The sequence below is a fragment of the Notothenia coriiceps genome, unplaced genomic scaffold (assembly GCF_000735185.1).
Source record: "Notothenia coriiceps isolate Sejong01 unplaced genomic scaffold, NC01 NC01_scaffold00035484, whole genome shotgun sequence".
In the NCBI taxonomy this organism is placed as follows: domain Eukaryota; kingdom Metazoa; phylum Chordata; class Actinopteri; order Perciformes; family Nototheniidae; genus Notothenia; species Notothenia coriiceps.
In genome coordinates, this window is record NW_011368185.1 from 16024 (window position 1) to 35495 (window position 19472).

At 38.6% G+C, this 19472-nt stretch overlaps 1 protein-coding gene across 1 annotated transcript; it reads right to left on the minus strand.

Annotated features, from left to right (window-relative positions):
* Positions 1-614: 614 nt before the first annotated feature.
* stk33 (serine/threonine kinase 33) lies at positions 615-12357 on the minus strand (the record flags this gene model as incomplete). Its single annotated transcript, XM_010791538.1, has 12 exons — positions 12288-12357; positions 7108-7224; positions 6549-6662; positions 6355-6459; positions 6092-6230; positions 4277-4362; positions 2999-3086; positions 2636-2711; positions 1471-1583; positions 1261-1346; positions 1103-1175; positions 615-760 (listed from the first exon to the last, which is right to left on the minus strand). Coding segments are annotated over exons 2-12 (1113 nt in total), but the record flags the coding sequence as incomplete, so codon positions are not given.
* Positions 12358-19472: the final 7115 nt, after the last annotated feature.

Below are 19472 nucleotides of genomic sequence, written 5' to 3' on the forward strand. Positions count from 1 at the left end.
GTTAGCTTTGGGTTCAGTCTGTGGACTGTTAAGCTAGCCCGGCTACCGATCTATCGAGATGTGCTCTGAAGCGAGAAGAGGTGTTTGAATGACGCTGCGACGTGGCGCAAGCTACTTATAGGGTGGGTGGATTCCCTGACGCTGACGTCAAGATCACCAGCCAATCAGGATTGGCGTAATGAGATTGATGCTTCTGTTTGCTCCGCGATGAGGCGCATCCCATAGTGAGACATCGAACGGAGTGTTATGAATGAGAACTGTGTGTATTTATATTCCTGCAATGTAAACCCATGTGAAGCTTGTGTGAATCTGGTACTTTAGAGTACCAAAAACATTATAAAAAGAGTTATGGCCAAATTCTTATTTTCTTTTCTAATACACTATTTGCTTTAAGTGCAGAATGATCTACTTTATGTAAATGTGTTAAAAACAAGATAATTTCCACATGACGTAAATGATGTGTAAGCAGGAGTACTTAAGAATAAGGGTACTTAAAGAGAAAAGCAGATACTTGAAATAAACTTAACTGGGAGCCTTTCAAGAGTCCTGGATAAGAAACACGCTTAGGCATGTGAGTTCAAAATGCAGAGCCGTGCTAAACAGATAAACCGTACCTGGGTGGAGTTGGAAGGGGGGCACGAGCAGCTGTCTGTCTCAGTGTGACTCCCGTTGTCTGTAACTGTTGAATCCACCGGGAGGACCGGGGAGTCCAGTGTGCCTTCAGAGGAGGACAGGGACAAGTCCCCCAGAGTCTGTGCTCCTTTTGGGGACGATATTAAACAGAAGTCAACCCACCTAGCTAATAAGAAAATGCTTCATATTTACATACCACAACTTGTCAATCTATAGATTTGACTATTTTGACTCTATTTGGTAACGTTGGCATCTCAAATGATTCTGGGCACTACACACATAATCTTGGTGAGAACAATAATTATGTTAATAATCATAATAGTTTACTACAAAGTGCTCTGCCTGAACGTTATTTGTTACTGTTACAGTGTATACCAGTACACCTTGCACAATTTTGTTTATATAATTTATCAACTTGTGATCTGGATGAAGTTACTTGAATTAAATAAACTCTTCTTAATGATCTCACTCTCTTTCTGTTCCAGGTGGTTGCGCATCATCTCCAGCACGTTTGACGGCATAGCAGGCACATTAGTGTCTCCCTGTTGGAAAAGCCACCCATTAGAGCTCCTCATGTGGCTCACTTTGTCGAGTTTACATACGCAGATGAAACTGTTATTTCCTTACTGTGATCCAGGGGTTTTCCAGCAGCTGATTAGCAGACATGCGGTAAGCAGGGTCCGCCTTCAGAAGGCAGGTCAAAAGATTTTTTGCTGTTGGGTGAGACACAGGACAACTGTTGGGTTTGTAAACCTGCATGCAACATCCTGTGCTGCTTGCAAATGAAATCATTTCCCATTTTTAGCAGGATTACATTTACAGTTTATGAATAATCACCTGCATCACTGACTGTGGCCCAGATGGGTTGAGTAAATTTGGCTTCTTTGTTCATGATCTCCTTAAGAAGTTTGGACTTCGTCTTACATACAAACGGGGGCTCCCCACACAGCCTACGAGGACACACAGCTCAGACACATGTATTCACAGTATATACAGTTGCAAGAAAAAGTATGTGAACCCTTTGGAACTACCTGGATTTCTGCATAAATTGGTCATAAAATGTGTTCTGATCTTCATCTAAGTCACAACAATAGACAAACACAGTCTGCTTAAGCTAAAACCACACAAACAATTATATGTTTTTATGTTTTTATTGAACACACCATGTAAACATTCACAGTGCAGGGTGGAAAAAGTATGTGAACCCTTGGATTTAATAACTGGTTGACCCTCCTTTGGTAGCAATAACCTCAACCAAACGTTTCCTATAGTTGCATATCAGACCTGCACAACGGTCAGGAGGAATTTTGGACCATTCCTCTTTACAAAACTGTTTCAGTTCAGCAATATTCTTGGGATGTCTGGTGTGAATCGCTCTCTTGAGGTCATGCCACAGCATCTCAATTGGGTTGAGGTCAGGACTCTGACTGGGCCACTCCAGAAGGCGTATTTTCTTCTGTTGAAGCCATTCTGTTGTTGATTTACTTCTGTGCTTTGGGTCGTTGTCCTGTTGCATCACCCATCTTCTGTTGAGCTTCAATTGGTGGACAGATGGCCTTAAGTTCTCCAGCAAAATGTCTTGATAAACTTGAGAATTCATTTTTCCGTCGATGATGGCAATCTGTCCAGGCCCTGAGGCAGCAAAGCAGCCCCAAACCATGATGCTCCCTCCACCATACTTCACAGTTGGGATGAGGTTTTGATGTTGGTGTGCTGTGCCTTTTTTTCTCCACACATAGCGTTGTGTGTTCCTTCCAAACAACTCAACTTTGGTTTCATCTGTCCACAGAATATTTTGCCAGTAGTGCTGTGGAACATCCAGGTGCTCTTTTGCAAACTTCAAACGTGCAGCAATGTTTTTTCTGGACAGACGTGGCTTCCTCCATTTTATGACCAACTTATGCAGAAATCCAGGTAATTCCAAAGGGTTCACGTACTTTTTCTTGCAACTGTATGTATGTGTATATGTACGTCTATATAAAGTATGTGTGCGTCTACTTACAACATATACATAACGACTCCTATGCTCCACACATCACACCACTGGCTGTAACCTCGGCCGCTCATCACTTCAGGTGCTGAGATTCACACAAGAACAGAAAAGGCTTTTCTTTAAATGAGACATGGACATTTCAGAGCTTTAAACTACTAGTTAAAACTAGTTTTTGACCACTATCAGTGCTGCTGAGCAACATTTTAATAAACACATTCTATATTTGTTTTTATCATGTTTATCAGCACACTTACTTGGCTGTAATGCATATCCACAGCAGGTAGCAGTAATGAGCCTTAAAAGTTAGCAACGCACCAATAAAAGTGGAGGAGGAGAAGAAGAGCAAGAATGTAGGAGTGTAAGGTGTCGTACCCATATAGACGAGAGTCCCACAGGCCTCCCTAATTATGTTCTCAATCCCTACGCCTCCTGTCTTCACTGCTAATCCAAAGTCTGTCACCTAGGTAGAAAAAAACACTTAAGAAAAAGGTAATGCAGATAAACATGATTTAAATGTGCTGACAAAACTCAAACAAACAAACTGTTGTGTTCTGCTATCTGGGGTCTCGAACCAAAACATACATTTACTAGCGTTGTCTATTAGTGTGAGATGATCGGGGGTTGCTGTCTTCATCATCATCATTGTGGTCATTGTCAGTTTGTCCCGGTTATGATTACTTCTTTGTTCATGGTTTAGGAGCTTATACCGGGAGCCAGTTATCCGAGTCAGGTGTCACATTAAGAATCTGTGTTTCTGTGACACAGTCCAGCAGAGAACATACATCTGAGGCAGTTGTCAGCCAAGTGGCCACTAATATTTGCTCAGCTGGTTTCTCTGATAACATTCTATCCAGACGTACAGAAGGATTACACCAGGGGCAGAATGAGCTATTGTAAAAATCTGGGTTACAATTTTAAATGTAACTAATGACCCATTCTGGTTTACAACCACAACCCTAAGACACGTGCAAAGTGCATATGAGACGGACCGTACCTTGTTTGGAATTACAGTTTCTCTTGGTTTTGGAATTTGATGGAAATATTTGGTAAAATGTAGTACAACTAAATATATATTCCAACAAATACATAACCTACATATAGACGTTTTAATGTGCAAATGTTAGATATTATGTCTTTAAATCCTTTGTGAAAGGCGCTTTAGCGGGAAAATAAGGTTCCAACATCCGTGACAATCTACATTATTAGCAACGTACAGTAGCTGCACAGGTCCACAGTTTGAAAAAAGCCACATTATGACAAAAGCAAATCAAGAAGGTGAGATGAACTCTTGTGAAATAAAAGTAACTTGTGCTTTGCAACACTTTCTTACAACCTGTGAGACAAAGAGAGAAAACAGAAAGAAAGGAACATTTATACTGTGGTCTAGCTTTCTTTTGCTCGCACACCAGGAATCTGCTTTTGCTGGCTCATTGTCAGTGCACACAACATGCTGTGCTCAGCTGGTCATTTGTTTAGAGTTTCAGAGTCTCTCTTTGTAAAGGTATAATATACTGAAACACCAGAGGGAGTCTGTCATAATGAGGTAGTATTTCAATCCCTAACTAAATATAAAGGAGATAGGTGAGGCCTGTACTCCCCAACAGAGAATGGATAAAAAGGTGTATTGGAAAGTCTGTGTCACCATCTTACCTTGATATTAATCCTGCCGTCATCATCCTCATCAAGATAATTCTTCACAAGAATGTTCTCAAGTTTCAAGTCTCGGTGCACTATGTCTGTTAGATGAGAGGAGGACAACTTCACAAAGACATCATGGGTTTGAAAGGTTCTACCATATTCTTAGAGATGAAACATCTGAGAAGTATCTGCACTGTTGCAGGTTTTCTCCATTTAAACCCAAAATGATTCCAGATTAAGCCTTAGATCACAACCATAGCTCTGGGGTAAATAAAGTCTGTGATTTGCTAATGTCATTCACCAGAGAAAATATATATATTTTGCACACACTCACACTTTGATCTGTTTACCCTGCTTACAGTATAGCAAGCCAAAAGGCCTCGTTAACTAAACTTGTGGGAGTGAGGGAGGCAGGAGGAAAAATACAATTTGCCCTGAGCACTCTTTTTTACGGCACTGTTTGAAGCAAGCAATTATAAAATGCAACAATGGTGATGGTGTGTGAAATGTACGTTGGACCAACTGGTGTGCACAAAACAAACACCTGAAAATGCTATTTTTTCCTTTATCCATTTAAAATAGTTTTTTTTTCAATGATGAACTCTCATTTCAATTTAACTAATGTCTTCATTTGGTAAACATTTTCATACTGTAAACTCCAATTACACAGTTAAAAATACCATTACAATTCTGCATTTCATTTGTTTCTTTAATAAAATATTGGGTTATTATATTACCAAATATAACATCATGTTTGGTGCAGTCTATTTCAGTAATCATCACTGAAATAAATCAAAAGCAGTTGGATGTGCAGTGTTGGTAGTAACATGTACATTCAAAATGCACCTTGTTGTTACCAGGATATGTTAGCGTAAGAGCTCAAAGCACAGTTGAGCTTTAGTATAGCTCTAACGACTAATAATGAATTTGACGAACAGCAGCCGAGAAAATTGATCATCAGAGAAAAACAATTTAAGCTTTATAATTGGTCATTTGAAAAAGGTTCTGTCTTTCCAATTTAATGCCAGTGCTGTCTCGTTAATGTCATGTTTCTATAGAGGTGAGGGAAACCAGCACAGAGGGACTTTCCATGTTATAACACACCGATTAATCAGTATTTCTCCCTAGCTTATTGTAAATTAGTCATTAACCGCATGTAATGATGTCTCACCCGGGGCAGTGTCCTTGTTTTCCTCTAACCAAAGATCTGGCCATTGAAAGCAAAAACTACATTTCTTTAAAAAAAAAAAACATGCCGCATTAATTAAAAATAAAGAAATCTACTAAAAGTTGTTTATCATGAGTCTTTTATCAAAATACGCCACTTATCTATAATGAGTAAAAGCAATAATGGCAAGTTATCTTCTAGGGGAAATTCAGTTTTGACTGTTGTTCTACCGTTACAGTTGAAATACACATAAGCGTAAACAGGACCTATACATAGATGATGCCAATGTATACACATATATAATATGTTATATATATTATCATTATTTCTTGGGGGGGGGAACTGGACCAGTGACGATATGGACTGAACTGCTGCATGAACCAAGCTGTTTTCTTATTTTTAAAATATAAAACAGCCAAGTCTAAAATAAATTCAATACAGCTTGTTCCACACTTGGGTATAAGAAGAACAACAAGATCAATTGCATTGTTTAACTTCTATAGTTATAAGTTTCAGGCTAGTGATTCATCAGTGTTTTCAGGGTTTAGTGAGCAGCATGGCGAGGACTAATAAAACGAGTTCATCAAAAAGGAGATTGTCCGCTAGCGTTAAGATGATTTGCAACACTATCAAAATGTCAATGTGTAGAATGACATTACCTCTTCTGTGAAGGTAGACGACGGCGTCAGCTAAGCTACAGATGATATGCCTCGTCTCGTCCTCTGTAAGGAACTTTTTCCGCTGCAACAGCTGCTTCAGGTCACCTCCAACGCACAGCTCAGTCACAAAATAAGTCATCTAGAAACAAGCATAGGCAATGCCAGTAAATGACCAGTAAAAAGCACATCATTTATATTTATTTAGACAGTAATGGAAGATAATCTGGCTTAAAGTGTGTTACTTAAAGGTTGGCAATGCTCACCTTAGCTGTGTGGTAGACTTCCTGTAGATGTATTATGTGCAGATGATTGACTTGTTTAAGAATGTTTATTTCGTGCCCCAGCATCTTGGCTGTTGAGCTTCCTGCCTGAAGTCATAGAAAGTGGAATTACAGCTGAGCCATTTGCTTATCTTAACATTTAACTTTCACCAACAAACAAAAAAACAGGCACTTACCGCTGGTCTGCAAACCTCTTTAATAGCCCATTTTGTCTGTGTCTCAATGTGTGTGGCTTCATAGACAACTCCGAAGCTACCTTGACCCAATTTCTTTCCAAATTCATAAATTTCCTATGAAGATAAGAACATATTGTGTAAATAGTTAGTAAACTCCTGCTTCCTGTTTCACTGTTTTGGATTACAAAAACATGATGTCTAACTCAAGACCTAGATTCCGAAGTATATCCTAAATTCAAGCTCTCTGAAAGAAGGGAACATTTTCAGTTCTCTGGAGGTGCAGAATATAGTATTTCTAATCAAGTTACAAATGATTAAGTTGCTGCTGCAGTTCGTTCAATCTCAGGTCTAATTAAGTTGATCATTATCTGTGTGCATGCAAGGCTGAGCACTGGCTGCTTTGGATTTGGTAAAGAGAATAGTCAAATTCCCCAATGAAGGGGTTTGTTCAGCAGCAACTGAAGTTTGATCCTCTTCTGGTGCAAATAAGTTTATTCTAGAGGTCACCAGTGAGTGAGATCTTCAGGGGTGGCCCAACACTGGACTGCAGTATCCATACCCTGAGGTCAGCGTCGTCCTCCAGGCGTATTAAAGGCACATTCCTCTCCAGTGTGTCCCTGCTGGTCCAGGGGGACACCATGTTCATGCCTTATCCACCAACATAGGCTCGTGTCATCTGGAGATAAAGGAGAGGGCAGTCATTATCAATCTGGAATGTCTCGTCGAGCCATACGATGATAGGTTGTCAATAAAGAAAAGTCATGTTTCAAATGATAACTGCTACTCTTGGACAACTCTATTATTCATTTCAATAGAAATATCATGGAGAGGGAAAATCTAGTATTTATTGGAGACCAACACGTTCTTTTCTTTTTTTACAACCCAATTTACCGTCATCATTCCTAATCATAAGAGCTTTTGGTTAATCACTAGCTGGCTTTAAAGTATCACCACTCTAACTTTTCAAAGACTGAGCCGAATCCCAAAATATTACAATTGCAATGAACATGAGACAAAACCCAGAGATTTTCTTACTAGGCCCAATTTTTTCAGTGCCAACTGGGAGAATAAAATGTTTGCAGATAAACAGTATACCAAAATCACATGTTTCTGTCCATACCCCAAAATATAATTTTAGCCATTACAGGAAAAAAAACTCATGTTCTCTCCAGTACAAGCAATCATTGCTGCTGGTTTTGAAATAGCATTAAGACATTAACAACATAGCCTAGTTTTAATTACAGCACATTGAAGAGAATATTTGTTTTAATTAGCTCCTAAAGTTAGTTCCAGAGGTATAAACTTTAAGAACTAGAGTGCAGGATCATTGAATCTTCTTTATTTCCTGTACTCTAACTTGTATTTTTTTTAAATTACCGGTTTATGTCCAAACTTCTGTCTCAGTCTGAGTCCATATTAACTTTAAACACAATTTACGCAGTTTGAAAAACAGTCTCTAAAGCCAAATTAAATGTAAAGCAATTATCAAGTGATGACTGGGAGCGATGAAGTGGATCCACCACATGCACAGCAATTAATTATTAACAAGGAAGCGGTGTCTTTAACCTCTTCACTCTGATGCATTATTTTAGCCCTGACAGGGCTCTCATAACAGGCCTGTCTCTCCCATTATCTTCTGTCTATTTCCCAATCAAAACGAATGTGACAGCCTCTGGAAACTCCAATCACCTCAATCACAGCTCATTTGTGGAAGACAGAGGCATGTGATGAGTGTATCACTGGGGACTGGAAGTGACTGAAAGAGGAGGGTCCTGTGCACGTCAGGTGTCTCCAAGACAAAGGTGTCTGCTATTTAGCCCCTGGTTCCGAGATGCAAAGGAAATTGGATATCAGGGTCAGGTCAGGGTGAGAAGTCTGACCTTTAAAAGGGTCACTAACAGACAAAGGTTTTGAATTGCTTAAGCCTTGGGTTATCTTTCTGCAATTTCTAGACCTGTGTTTCTACTGAACCTCTACAACTCAAACTACAGGTTATATCCATTAAACACTTGGGTCTGTTTTTTAACTTAATAACTTAAAATCTTTACACTGAAGGTTGAAACCAATCAGAAACCTAAACTAAGAACTTACAGTGCTAGAGGATGGAAATTAACCAATACATGATCAGAATCTAAAAGCACCAAAGAATTAATGCATTGCTATAAAACCTCAAGTGTGGGCAAGGCTCGGTGCCACCTGTCACAAGTCCCCCATTAGGCCTTAATACTCAGTCCAGGTATCTGCTTCCAAAGTGATAAAGTGAAATTCCAGAACCTCCTTAAATCAAGTCTTCTTAATCTCCTTTCAGCTGACTTGATTAGCTCAAACACAACAAATGATGTGCTTGAATCACATTTTTCCATCTCTACTTACATGGCAGATTGACCCAGGAAAAAGGATTAGGCTACGCAATGAGTACATAATAGGACAAATCAACAATGTCAAACCATAATATTCTTAGTTCAGTCACACGCTGAAAGATGAGCAAACATCAGTATACACCCTGACTCTAAAGAAACACGGGCTGCGGTCCACCTTTACATTGAGTCTCATCTCCAGTTTCAGCAGGAAGTAATTAGAGCCGACGGTTCATCACAAGTCAAGCCCATACTTGCCTTATCTCTCCATCATTCTGTCAGACAGCAATTTGTTTATTTACACTACTGAGTGAACAAATATAGGTGGTGTGCCTAATGACCGGGAGTGAGTGGGAGACAGTCTAGGAACTTAGCACACAGAATCAATGTCACTTTGGAACAAAGAGAGCACGGACACACAAAGGATGACTCTGATCGTGTGTAACCTTTAAAACTGCTTGTCTTTCAGGTAATATATGTTTACTCATTTATCCCACACTTCATGTTAGACTACTAGTCCCTATAAGACTGCAGTGTTCTTTACATGTCACACGATAACACTTTTGAACGGGACCAACACAATTCTGACAATTTTGTAAAAACAACCATTAATCCCTTTTTCTGACCTTTTATAGACTTAACTGTTAAAATCTGATTTATCGATGATAGAAATAATCACTATTTCCAGCATTAATGCCAATTCTAAGAGGCCTTTGTCAGTATTAGATATATCATATATATAGATCTAGTATCCTAGATAGAGCTGGCATATGTTGCTGAGACTACAGTGTGCAAATGGTAACGATTTTTCAATCTCAACTATAACGTCAACATATTGCACACTTTAGTTCATTCTACATGGCCTTTCTTTTCTTTTTTTTGAATAAATAGCAGAATAAATTAGGTTTAGGAGAGTCTTTAATGATGGTGCCTCAAGCTGTAACAAGCAGCCGCTAAAATAAAGCCTGAAAATCTCACAAAAACAGAATCTTACTTACTGCAATTAAAATGTACACTGCCATCCGTTTTGCTTGAGCCCAAATATTACATTTTCCTCATGTGAAACTTAATTATTTATTGACAGCTTGGCTTTGATGACAAATGATAAACTTCACAGTCCTAATGAAGCGTGGAATTACATTACCTGATGAGGCAAGAAATTGCATGTTTAGAATGCAAATATAGAGCCCACTAAGTTATGAGGTGACTCCTAATGTTATGCAGAGAGATTATCAAAGCTTGTGGTCTAAATGTAATATACCAAGAGAACACATCAAAATTAAGTCATTAAAGCATACAATAGACTCACTAAAGAGCTGTTAAAACATACCAGAACACTGATGGACTACAGGAAGGACACAAGGAGGGACTTTAAAGGGATCATGGGATGGTTTGAAGGGTGATTGTATAAGGTTCTTATCCATAGTCAGAATATGACCTACAGTAGATTGCAGTGGGCGCAGTCTGGAAGTAAAGAAGCGAGAATAACTATTGTATCTCATTAAGACCTAAAGCTAAATAAAGGATGTATACAATAAAATAATCACCAACTCTGCGTTCTGCAAGGTTATATTTATGTTTTTGTCATTGATGAGGGCATAGATGGATATAACGGCTTCCGTTTCCTGTCAGAAAGAGCTGTCTTCAACAAAATATAGTCAGGGAAATATGCAAAATATAACATACACTTAAAATGATGTTCACTGCAGTACATTCCTTTACTTCCTTACTTTACTGTCTTCCTCTCCGAATGGGGGCCTGCCAACTGCAATCTACAGTAGGTAATACATTGACCTAAGCCACTTGAAAACATCCAAACTGTTGCTATTCCTACACTCAGCAAACAAGTAATGCATGTAGTGTCCCTACAAACAAATCATTTAAAGGCAGCTCCAATAATTCCTCCTGTCTCCAATGGGCATGTTTGATAAGTGTCTATTGGCAAGAAAACATGCTTTGCCAAAAAGAAGGAAAAGATCAAATTCTGCCATTTGCTCTGAGCACACATGTTGCTGGGAGATAAGGGCCAACACATTCAAATGTTCTCATTGGTTTAATCCTGGTTAAGGCTAATCTCTACCCTTGCTGGGCTCAGCCTTGGGAAGCTAGGAAGGCAGACATCTAGAAAAATGTAGGCCATAGCAAAAACAAGAACAAATCCAATTCATTTCAATGACAACCCTGGAGAGAACTCAGCACATTCATATCACCACACACAGATGTTTACACCTTTAGTTATAAATCATTCAATGTCCAACCGTCATGCTGATAACAGTTACTAAAATATGATTTAACCATTTAGAACAACATATGCAGGACAACCTAAACGGTTGTGATTTATACAGCAGATTTACTGAAGTACTGTATCTAAGTACAATTCTGAGGTACTTGTACTTTACTTGAGTATACTATTTCCATGTTAGGCTACTTTGTGATTCTTCTGCACTACAATTGTGAGGTAGATATTGTACTTTTGCTCCACTACATTTACGTAGTACCTTTGGTTACTCAGCAGATTAGGATTAATGATATGAAATATAACCAACACTTAAATAAGAGTTTAGTTACACCTGGAGTAAATCCACAAGCTACCCTGCAGTATACAAAGTAATTAAAATTAGCTCAAGGTTCTACTAGCTTTGATAAACACATTAATGCATCTATAGTCATAACCAAAACGTATAATACATATTATAAGAAAATGGGCCAAACTGCTGACTGAGTACGTTTACTTTTGGCACTTTAAGTATATTTCGAAGCTAATACTTCTGTACTTGAGAAATACTTTGATTGCAGGACTTTCACTTGTAACTGAGTATTCCTAAACTTTGGTATTTCTACGTTTACTCGAGTACAAGACCTGAGTACTTCTTCAACCTGTGAACATAAGTTATAATAACACAATCGACATCGACTGCTCTTTCTATGGTCACATTAACTAATCAGGTTAGTTAGTTAGTTAGTTAGTTAACCTAACAGTGCTCTTTAATGATTATGACATGTTTACAGTAACCGTGAATCGAGCCTTCAATCCCTCATGTAACACTAAACTAATAATGTTAGAGATAGCTACGCCTGTTAAAACGTAAATACAAACATGTAATAAAGCCTGGGATATTCTGACAAACATCTCGTGTTGTGTCGTGTAATGTTCCAACAAAAAACATTAACGCTTCTCATATTATTAAAATGAAATATGAAAAGAAAGTTTGAAGATTGGCAGTCATTTTTAGGTAAGCTACAAGTTGTCATGGCAACGAAACACGGAGTTGAACAGGCTTTTGCTTTATATCATGTACTGTTGTATTAAAACTGCCTTAAAAAGGTTTGCTAGCCTTCAGTGTGACTGCTGCTGTTAGAAGATTACACTGAAGTGTCTTACCTCATAGAGAGGATCATTTCCATTCAGCAGGTTGGTCGTCTTCACGCTAAAACTTTTTCGCAGAGTGTCTAGTGGAAGCGAGGAGGGACAAAACTAAAATGAATGAATGGACAGGGTTTCTCCTTATTGAGAGGCTTGCAGCGCCCCGGGTGGCTCGTGTGTGTCGTCGACCAAAGTGAAGTAGGCTGACGTTACGATAAAAAGTGACCACTAAAGTGTTTTCACTAAATGTACAACGTCCACATTAGCCTTATTTTTATCTTACATACAAGCGAATGAGGAACTCGCTTTTCCCTGTGAACACCTGGATTTTTCCTTGGTCCTTAGTCTCCATCTAGTGGACAAAACTGAGTACTTGGGAGTGTAAATGTAGCATTGGTGGAAGAGATGCTCAGGCCATTTGCATAATGTAAAAGTTTGAATAACACAGATAAGATTCCATTGCAAATGAAGATCCTTGATTAAAAGCAGCCTAGAGAAGTATTATTAGCAACAAGTATTTATTTTTTGGAGAGTGGCTTTTCTCCCAGAGTTATAATATTGTGAAAAATATTCTCTAGTTTTGTTACTAAAAATGTTTTAGGTGTTACTAAATCTAACCTTAACTTCATTTTGGCATTACATTTAATTGCACCCCAGAAACCCATATTTAAATGTGGTCTACTATACTTTTCAGTATGTCCGCTGGATGTTGCTACTTCTTTTTTTCCTACAAGAAACAAATGCATGGTGTTAGGTAATTGATGTCCTTCTATTTCAGTAAAATGTGTGTTTTGTAATTAAAATGTAGAAAATGTTTACTAGACTTTGACCAGACAGTGGATATAATGTAAGCTTTATTGCACATATTGAGTGCTTATTGATGATTTTCAACTGGTTTCATCTTCTCCAGCTGCCACTGTTCATCCACAGTCATTAAATAAAATGCAATTATTTATGTATATGTTATCCCTTCTCAGAAAGCATTAAATGAGAGGTGGATATAACACATACAGGGTTACTTAGCTTGTCAATAATTGAAGGTGTTTTAAGGTTTTATGAATCCAAAGTCAAAATGTCCTCAACCCATTGTGCTCGCTTTCACATTGTTTTGCTCTTTCTAGTACAGCATGTTGGAATGCAGTTTCTCACTCCAAGCATACAACATTGATTCTCATGATATGCTGGCAAACATTCATCTCAGGAATGCGACTCATTATCGCATCAAAGTTAAGTCCTCTCTTGGCTTCATTCTCAGCAGACTGTGGTCACTCATCCTTTACAGATCTCTTTGATCTGTGGCAGGATGCTTTGGGTGTTGAGGAAGGACAGTCAGTCAAAGATGTTGTACACCACTACAAATCCATCTGCCCAGTTCACTGGCTCCCACAGGAAACACCTGCTGCTTCCTCTCTGACACAGCATGTTTTCATTCAAAGACCTGACAAGTTAAGCTATCAAAAGTTTCAGTGATATGGTACCTTTTCAACTTAATGAAAAGCATAACAAAGTTATGAGAAAAATTGTCAAACATTTAAAAAGGCAGTTAATTAGAGGCATCACAGTAAGCAGCCAAGTCACAGGGATCCTTTTATACAGTAAGACTCTTTAATCAATACAAGTAAACGTTTTTAAAATAAAATCATGTGTGCATAATCTGCTGTAGCAAATATGTCAACCGAACCTTTAAAGTGTGCTCTCAGTGACAGGGTACTTACATGTTGTACACGACAGAAGCATTCTACACCTAAAATGAATTATCCTTTTATTATCAAAACATATTATTCCTGCCTGGGCACATGTATAAAATATAACCAAATTAAACTGTCTGCAATCAATGGACATCCTTTTATGAGATAAAGAATCCGCAAAGAAGTAAAATCATCATGTTGTATTAAAAAGTGCAATATGCTAGGAAGCAAATGCTTATCGATAAATATTCAAACACAAATGGAGAGTTCAACACAGTAAATAAAACATATTTCTTATTAGAGGCAATGCACACAACATGGTGCCAGGTTAGTCGAACCATGGAACAATGATTGTTGTAATTACTGTGTGCATGATTGCTCATAGGGGGCAAAAAGCCAATTAATTCAGACCAGAAGTGAAGATGTTTGAAATTGTATACCTCTCTGCGAACAGTTAGTCTATTTAGCTGCTAGTGTTCGTCCACTTTTGCCATCTTGCAAACATTTAGTAAAATGCAATTATTTGTCTATATTTGATCCCTTTTTAATTTACATGAAAAGAGCACCTTCGATAATTACCATGTTTGTTATTGAAGGTGCTGTTAGTTTCCACTTATACAATCCAAAATGAAAATAAACTTCGAAAGCTATGAGAGAAATGGTCAAACATTTGGCAAAATGACCAAGCAGTGTGCCAAAAGAGACAGTTAATTAGAGGCTTGATAGTATGCAGCCAAGTCACAAAGATCCTTTTATATGACACTCAGTCTGGAGTCAATACAAGTAAAAACAGAGAGGTAAAGAAAACCATTTGTGTACAGTCTTCTGTAGCAATAACGGCAACCAAATCTTTAAAATGTGCTCTCAGTGACAGGGTATGATTTTAAACCAAAACATAAACTGATAAATGTTGTATAGTACTGAAGACAATAGCCACAACTAAACAGTATGGTGCCAGTTTAGTCAAACTATGGGACACTGACTAATTAATGTGTGCATGATTGCTCATAGGGGGCAAACACAAACAAGCCAACTCTTTTAGACCAAAAGTGAAGATGTTTGAAATTGCATACGCCTTTGCAAACTGTCATTATATAACAGTTCTCAGGTAAACATTGTGTGATGGTAAAATATGCAAATCACTGATTTAAAGGGCCGATGTAAATGGTAAATGGACTGTACTTATATAGCGCTTTATCCAGTCTTTAAGACCCCTCAAAGCGCTTTACATACTACATGTCATTCACCCATTCATACGGAGCAGTGTACCTTACTCTATAGGACCTAACATTCACACACATTCACACACCGTTGGCCATGCCATCGGGAGCAACTCAGGGTTAAGTATCTTGCCCAAGGATACATCGACATGTTGACTGCATGGGCTGGGATCGAACCCACAACTTTCTGGTTGAAAGACGACCGCACTCCCTCGCAGCCACAGTCGCCCTGATGTCATGCTTTTCCGGTTATTACCTGTCCCCTTGTGTGTTATGAAGGTGTTTATGCATGTAAACGGTCTGCAGAGTCAAAAACCCTCAAAGTACACCCTGTAGCGAGTAAAACTCTGACACAGAAAATACCTGTCTATGCTGCCCCAGAACGCCTCGTTGGAGATTTCTCATTTTCCATTGTTTGCTTCCTGGGTTCTGTGACGTGTGAGCACCCAAATCAACAACAAATGACCGGATTGGCCCAAATGGACCAATCCGCGCGGAGCACCTCCCACACCAGGATCCCTTGGCTAACTAACAGGGAGTCCCCATTGACTTGCATAGAGCTACCTGAACGCTGGTAATAGACGAGTTGGGATCGCGGAGAAATGCTCTCTGCAGACCCATTCTCACAGCGTTAGAAACCTTTTTCTTTCTCAATATCAAGCCACACTTATTGTTTTTACTTCGGCTGTGAGTGTTTGTGTGTGCTCAGGATGAGTTTCGCTTGTTCTCGCTGTATCGCCGACCCCGAAACCTGTCCGCTCCTCGCAGCAACGAGCCTCGCAATGTCCCGACCAATCAGAGCACACTGGGCTCACAGGGAGGGGGCTGGGGCAGGAGCTCCAACAAGCCGTGTAGGACAGAGAGTGAATACACATACTATACAGAGGTGCTGTATGAGAAACCGATGTGATTTTGGAAAATTGCACAATTTCAATCTATTCTAGTAGACCTCAACAATGGAAATATGATCAGTAGAAATAGCCATGACATGGGACCTTTAATAATATGAACCTCCAAAGTAACTACTGTCTAAAAGTATTAAATACATATAGTGGAGTAAAATGGGCAATATTGTTTCCAAATGGTAGTGGAGTAAAATGATGACGTAGCATGTATAAGAAATACTAAAATACTAATATAAGTCAAGTACCACAAAGTACTTATGAGCTGTATTTAGTCTGTAACAAGTTAGTCATGATGATTATAAACACAGAAACTAATTTGGATGTCTTCTCAAAGTAAACTGTCAAACACAATCTAATGACACTCAACATTGTAAGTTGAACATGTGCGTTTTGTTTCTCCACAAATGCCCCAGAGTTCATGACGTATAAACCATTTTAATTTTGGAGTATACTGAAATGTATAAGTTAAATAGAGGTCAGGCATGTAGATATAGGATAATATAAACAGTATGCTCACCTGTTTTACCAGCACCCTCACTCCCAGCAAGACCAACTTAATTTCATTCATGCAGGTTTAAGAAAATTACCTGTTAAAGTCTCCTTCGTCTTCTCTTCATAGGCTAGTGTTAGGAAGAGCTGCTTCACCTCGACACGTCCCTACTCAGAGTACCGCCCCCTCTCAGCGAACTACACAAGGTTTGCAAGCGCCGATGTAAAAAAAGATAAAATGATACAAACAGGTTATAAGACACATGTGTGGAGAATAACAAGCCCCACATCTCCCCAACGTATATACAGTACAAAAGATAGAAAGAAAAGGACAATCAGGATGTTGGATACCTAGAAAGCTATGATATGACAAACATTTTAGAGTTGCAAAATGAACCCACAGACTATAAAATGCCAGCATATGTTAAGGTTCAAATGTAGCATGTCTGTTGACCTTGATTCGTCAGAAAGCTTCAGCATCCTCACATAAGGACTCAGAACTTTGATTTCAAAGACTGTTCCCTAGTCAGATCTCATTTTTCTCTCAGTGCTTCTCTGTTTGCCCTCCTCATTGTTCACCAAAGGTCACAGCAGTATCTCAATCCTATCCTGTAATGTTTTACTCCAGGACTGCAGACTAAAAGGTCACAAACCTTAATCGAGAATAAAACATAGCAAAATGCCACCTGACCAAAGCATTGATCATATAACACCTTTGACTTATTCTTTAGAAGAAGAAAAAAACCATTGAGAGATGTTTTTGTGTCTTTCAATAAACAATGAATGTTGAATCACTTAACTGATGTCAAACTGCCTGTGCACCAGGGATTTGTTTTATAAACTCTCCTTTCTACACAAATCAATGTATTTATAAGATACATCCCCCCTTTCTATTGCATAACTAAGTCTAAGACAGATTTTCTGTATGAAATAATTTTGTGAAATTAAAGGTGGGGTAGGTAATTTTGGAGAAACCAGCCGGAAGAAATCTGTTACTTCCTTACAGAGCCCCTCCTCCAACACACAAGAACGCGCACATGACCAATGAGGGCACGAGATAAGTTTGTGCACAGGTGGAAGGCTGACAGGCAGGTAGGCCATCCAGTTATTTTAGCCGGGCCGGCTCAGATGATTGGTCGTGCTTTTTACAGTACTACGGCTTCCACAGATGACATTTTTGTATGGATTTTTTGTCAAAGCACTTAAGATATTCATTGCTATAGGGATGTTAAGAGCATTCCCTGAGACTGCCAAGGCACACNTGGTCGTGCTTTTTACAGTACTACGGCTTCCACAGATGACATTTTTGTATGGATTTTTTGTCAAAGCACTTAAGATATTCATTGCTATAGGGATGTTAAGAGCATTCCATGGAATATAACAAAAAGTGTATCTCGAGCCGGTTTCTCAAACTTACCTACCCCACCTTTAAGAACAATTACAAACTATTCCCCTTAAATTTGAGACACACTCACAAAATAGTTTTAAATGCGATGAAACATTGTTCTACTCATTTTCAAAACGTGAGGCAGAGCCAGCAAGGTCACCAAAAATCTACTTGTTGGTGCTCCTCTAATGCCTTACACAAACAGATAAAAAAAAAATGTTTGAGAGCATATCGTTTGTTTTTAATTTAAAGTATTGATAAATGGCTTAAACATTTTTGAGCTTTAAACAAAGGTTTTTAAGGTCAAGAAATTCAGAGCAGGCCAAAAGAAACAGAGGCAAGTGTCAAAAAGATTAAAGATAGAAGATATGGATTGCTCCTGGTGGCTTAGCAAACTTGCCAAAACCATAATTAGATTTTTATGCCCTGAGAGAAGTCTTCAAGGAGGTGCCACCCCTCAGGCTGGTTGCGTCCCCACCAGAGCTCTGCCAATCATGGCAGGTTGACGGATGGTTACAGGTCAGGGTCATAAACAACGGCCTGATGGGAAAGCCTTGAAGGCCATATTTTTGAGCAAAAAAGTCCCCAAATGTCCCCCTCTCACCTCCAGCACTTCTAACTTTCTTACAGCTATACGGTCTGCTTTGGAAGTACATGTACATATCTCAGTGACATAATGTGTAGTTCAGTGCCTTCAGTGGTATTTACAAAAAGGCACTGTATACGACCTCATAATTCTACTTTTGAAAGAAATGAACTCTCTTTTATTTCTGTGGGTAATGTTTGGGCTTTGACTCTTGTATAGTGCATTGTCATAGCAGGTTTAAAACTAAGGCTAAAACCTCAGTATTATTATTATTATTTTTAATATTTGTCAATTATTATTTTAGAAAATGTCACAAAGGTTTTAGAAGCAATGAGGACTTTTCTGAACAAATTTTTTTAGCTTGCGGTTTCATCTTGTTTGTGGTAAACAAGTCAACTCAAACAAACTATGTTAAATCATCATGACACTGTAACAGACCCAACACGTATATGACATATAATGATGTAAGCATTACTTTATTTTAGTGAGGGCGTTCGGCCTACTTTATAACTCATTCTGTATATTCTTCTGTGCTCAGAATTGTCTTAAATTGTTTATTTGCCTCTGTTTCATAAAAATGGTATTGCTCATTTTAAAATGAAAAGTTGCACTTGACAGTAAGAGCATATAAATGCTTTTTTTTGCCATGTTGGAATGATTGCTACAAAATCTGCACAATCATCCTCTGCAGCTTTCTACAATAACAAATTCCAGTGGGGCCTCTGGTGCTTTCGCTCAGAAACCGTTTTATCATCCAAAACAAACACACTGGATTTATTATCTCTCTACTCTTTCTCAGAGAGCGATATTGGCTCTGGATACTTCAATCATCATCATCAGTAAGATTAATCAGAGAAGACACAGTTAAATTAGATTAGAAGATGGAAGATATGAGTTTTATTCACAATCCTAAACCTGCTTGGACTCT